This window comes from Centruroides vittatus, unplaced genomic scaffold (assembly GCF_030686945.1).
Source record: "Centruroides vittatus isolate TY-2023 unplaced genomic scaffold, ASM3068694v2 contig_1342, whole genome shotgun sequence".
Lineage (NCBI taxonomy): Eukaryota > Metazoa > Arthropoda > Arachnida > Scorpiones > Buthidae > Centruroides > Centruroides vittatus.
In genome coordinates, this window is record NW_027120854.1 from 377321 (window position 1) to 382104 (window position 4784).

Genomic DNA, 4784 nt, shown 5'->3' on the forward strand with positions numbered 1-4784 from the left:
ATGTTTGAATGCATCTGTACAACGATTTTAAATACACCGTATCTACTGATTTTGATTTTTGTTTCTATTTTTATTGTCTACTCTTTCTTTTCAACTATTAACGAAGTTGTCGTAAGTAAATATCGAGAGAAATTTAATTTTAAAATGTTATTTACATTATAACAGTAAAGTTTATCGATGCAGGATATAACGGATAGCCGTTATGACGCTGGAGGAGCGAATGCGAGGAAATCACGTAGAGAACGAATGCAGTTATTAAAAGAAACAAATAGATTAAGAATGTCGAAAGAATATCCTCCCGCATATCCAAATGGATGGATACCGTTACTCGAATCTAGAGATCTACCTGTTGGAAAGTGCAAGCCTGTTACTGCTTTAGGTAAGACATTAAAACATCGCATTAGGCTATGTCGATTAAAAGTATTAGTTAGTCTGAATAATGGACGACGTATATTTGACGCTGTACATCATGGGTTTTGCTCCTGTACATCACACTTTTTCGGTAGCAATAGAACGTGCAAGTCACTAATGAACTGCTTTCAAGGGAACGTTTCGAATCGACATGAATTGACTTCCAGTTAAATTGGAACTTCTCGTGTAAGTAATGAAGGCCTACTTCAGCTCCGGTTTAACATATCGAATTTGGCCTTTCATCTATCACACTCTGTACTGAAAGTTAATTAAGGAAAAACAGAAACACATACGGATGACAGTTGGAATTTATAGGTCTACAATGTTGTCATATTGCAGCCCAATTATGTACCCAGCATTCGAACACTTGAAAGCCAATCGATTACATACCAGACATAAAAATGTGTTTCACTTCTAACCAACAAACTATACAACGCTTAATAGAAAAGTAATAGGGTGTATTTTAAACAAAAGAAAACATAAAGGTGTTACAAAAAACATCCACCGATTTAAAAGTTTAAAAAATATTGAATTCTTATGAACTTATATGCATTATATTTTTGGGATATTTGGAACTTAGTCATATTTTCTTATGAAAGAATAAAGTTTTAATAAAAAGTTTCATTGTAATTTTAACGTACTACGTTTGTATTTTAAGGACCATACAAGGCTGCTATCGGATTATGTTTAGAAATCACATTCGCCCTATGCAAGTCGCATTATATGTGCAAAGCGCCGTGTTTTTCCTGCATGTAAAAAATTTTCAAGGAAACAATCTCCGTTAATACACATTGTGATTAGCAACTTGATTCGTATTCAAAAAAGCAATCTGTGTTCTGCCAGCATATAAATTGGATATAAACACTTTTCTCATTTACTGCCTACATGCAGTTTTTAGGCTCTTTATTAAAAACGTGCCAATAACATTCAATGTCGTCAGAGCCATTCGAATTAAATCCCCTTAGACCAGAGAAAAAACAGAATTTCAATTAATGACCTTGTATAGTCTTCTGCAACTGGTTTCCTTGCAACTACATAACTGTTTTTCAACTTTGATTTTGCATTCAGTCTGTCCGATTTATTTGCTAATCAAGAATGTACTTTTTCATTCGGCTTACACTTTCAGTAGGTTGGAAATTAATTAGATCATAATTTGAAGTTACTTCACTTCTCAAAACTTATAAACAGCTTTGATTTAGCTTTGACTATCTACTAAATGAATTTTTCTTCCTGTAATTTATATGACGTCTTATTATTTTATTCACATTTTCATATTTGCTATAAAGACTACAATCATACTGTGCGTGTTTTTTTAAAAATATAAAGCAAAATCTTTAAGATTTTCCACTTCTTGCGATCGATTATCTTTTAACATCGCTATTTTTCGTTTCAATACTTAAATATAACTGTACTGTGCGAATAACGTTTTATTGAGGTCAGTACAGTTTGAGCTCGAAATTGTTTTCGCATTTGTATTTTATAATCGACTAGCAGATAAGCCCGACGTTGTTCGGGCAAAAAGTAATGGTAGCAAAGATTAATATTATTACATTATAGCCAGTCTTACCCGTTCATCAAGGATGAAGGGATACAGGGCTACCGCACAATATAACTTTTTTGATCGTACCGGAAATCGTTTTTGAGTTTCAGCGGCACGCACATTGTACACTTACTTTTATAATGTATATTGATTACTCATAAATAAATTAATTGCTGTTTCTGTTAAGTGCGAATTTTTATTTCAATTTAATACTTTCTAACGTATTGACATTTCGTAAACACGTAATGTGTGATTTTAATGAAAATATGTAATAAAAACTGTTTGTAAAGTTTCGGGAGTGTTTATACCATAATTAACTACTACTACTACGTTAGTATAATTTTTACATGTATTTGTCGGCATACAGCGTACTTATTAAACTGTATGTTAATAAAAGAGTAAAGGTATTTATTGTAAAGATACATCATTTCTATTTACACGAGGTGCATTTAAATATGAATAATAATTAATTTGAAAAATTTATGATTAGAAATAATTTTAGTTACTTCACAGGTCAGCAATTTGTCGTATTTCGTGGAAAAACAGGAAGATGTTTTGTTTTGGATGGTTATTGCCCTCATTTGGGCGCTCATTTAGGAACTGATGGCAAAGTTCACGAGGACTGCATCGAATGTCCTTTCCATGGATGGCGATTTGCTGGACAGGATGGTGCTTGTGTAAAAATACCTTACGCCGAAAAAAGTGAGGACTATTAAAAATATGTAGATTTAATTCAACTATGCTTATTTATGTGCATAATTGAGTTCCTTCGCATTGCAAGAAGATACGAATATGGTGCATTAGTTTTACTACAATGATTTAAATTAAATGAATTAATTTCTTAAACAAAAGTATTCGTGTAATTAATGCAGTTGTTTTGCAGCAGAATTCTGAGAATAAAATGCAATGTAACGGTTTAATATGTCGTATCATATTGACATTATCAACATCGCTATTAAAGAGGCCGCGTTAAAGAGGCCGCATTAAACAGTCTGCAAATTGTATTTTACTGTTACCAGGTGTTGTACGAATAGAAAGCATTGCAAAACGATTGATCGGGCTACCCGGGGATATAAGATAAATAGCACGAGACGCAGCGCGTAGTTTCCAGAAGCACTTTATAACTACACCAACCCCATAAATTACATGAGACAATTCTCAATGTAAGACGTTGTTTGACTAAAATCGTTAGTACAGTCGAGGTCGGACTGATCTTCTTCACTTTAAAATAAACGCATACGTATGTTAGAAAAATACTACAACATAGACAAATATATGACATATTAAGACAAATACATAACAGGCACCTATTTAACTGCTACTTGCAACTGTCATATGTGAGATTCATGCCCTGCGACTATATTGTAGCAACAGAGTGATTAATTTACGCTTGGTTAAACCGCAAGTGATGAAGTATATCGTATGGATTGACTAGGAACTTATTTCTAAAATGATAAACCGATATAATGTATAACGTTGAAAAGTGCGTACGCGAAATACAGGAATTCGGTAGGAGTTACGATAAAAGACTAGTCTTTTATTTAAGATGAGTAACTAGATATTTCTTCATTAGTATAGCAGCTGTTCAGCATTTCTCAGGAAGGCAGGATTGCTGTTGTACACTTTAGCTATGCGTTGAGTTAACATACTGAGTAGAAAATTCAAATCAAAGATGCAAGATATGCTATGTGCAATTTACATTAGAAGTTTTTATTGTCTATGTCGATCTCTGCTGCTGATGGCACTGCCGTTACACGTGTACCACAGAAACATTTTGTTAACGGTTTTTGTATCAAATTATGCAATGATTTTAATTATTATAATCAAACTCTTTTTCTGTTAAACTAAATTTTATAATAATTTTTCTTTGTTACCTATGGGATCGATGAAGATAAAAATTTTATTTATTACTGCAAAAGTGCAATTCGATTTACACGTGAATCTTATTAAACAAATTAATCGATTTTATTATACACTTTGCACTGGAACTAATGCACTGTTTACTTATACTCTTCCAATGCTGGAAAAATATCTTGTTTTTTTAAAGTAATATTAAAAAGAACACACTGTAATAAATGTATTTAAATTTAGTTCCAGAAGTGGCTAAAATAAAAACTTGGGAAACCATCGAACAAAACGGATTTATTTACGTGTGGTATCATGCAGAAAGCCAACCTCCTCTGTGGAAACCTCCGGTGATACCAGAAATAGAGAACCGATTAATGCGGTATATAGGTCGTGGTGAACTCGTTATAAATGGCCACATTCAGGTATTTATAACTAACCCTATGCCAAATGAATTAATGTATTATTTATGGTTTTTATTTATGTACTGCAGGAAATTTATGAAAATACAGCAGATTACGCTCATTTTGATTGCGTTCACAAATATGGCATGTCGTCCAAAATTACTCTTCATCCAGAAAATTGGCTGAGATTTTTTCAGAACATATTTAAAATGTCCCTCGTTTCGGAATGTGAAGGAACTTCTTACTGTATTAAATATAAAGGCATCCTGGCTATAAAATGGTTCGGAGTATCTGTACTACGGTTATCATTCGAATTGCAACAGGTAATTAATTAATAAGAAAATAAACGTGCTTAGTTTCATGCTACGGTAAAAAATATTTTAAAGAAACTTCACAACTAAATAATCCAATGGTTTTACGAATCAAAATTAATAATGCGTATATGAGAGAAAGTATTCTGTATTGTCGAATATAATTTTGCTATTTAGTAAATTTATTCTCAACGCATACGTCATATTCAGAATATATGCTGCAGTTTTTCCAAATAACAGAACACGTTTAAATGAATACGAAACAAAATATTC

The 4784-nt window shown here is 32.4% G+C and overlaps 1 protein-coding gene across 1 annotated transcript; it reads left to right on the plus strand.

Annotated features, from left to right (window-relative positions):
• Nucleotides 1-261: 261 nt before the first annotated feature.
• LOC136990810 (cholesterol 7-desaturase nvd-like) lies at nt 262-4523 on the plus strand (the record flags this gene model as incomplete). Its single annotated transcript, XM_067289237.1, has 4 exons — nt 262-379; nt 2465-2653; nt 4043-4221; nt 4290-4523. Coding segments are annotated over exons 1-4 (702 nt in total), but the record flags the coding sequence as incomplete, so codon positions are not given.
• Nucleotides 4524-4784: the final 261 nt, after the last annotated feature.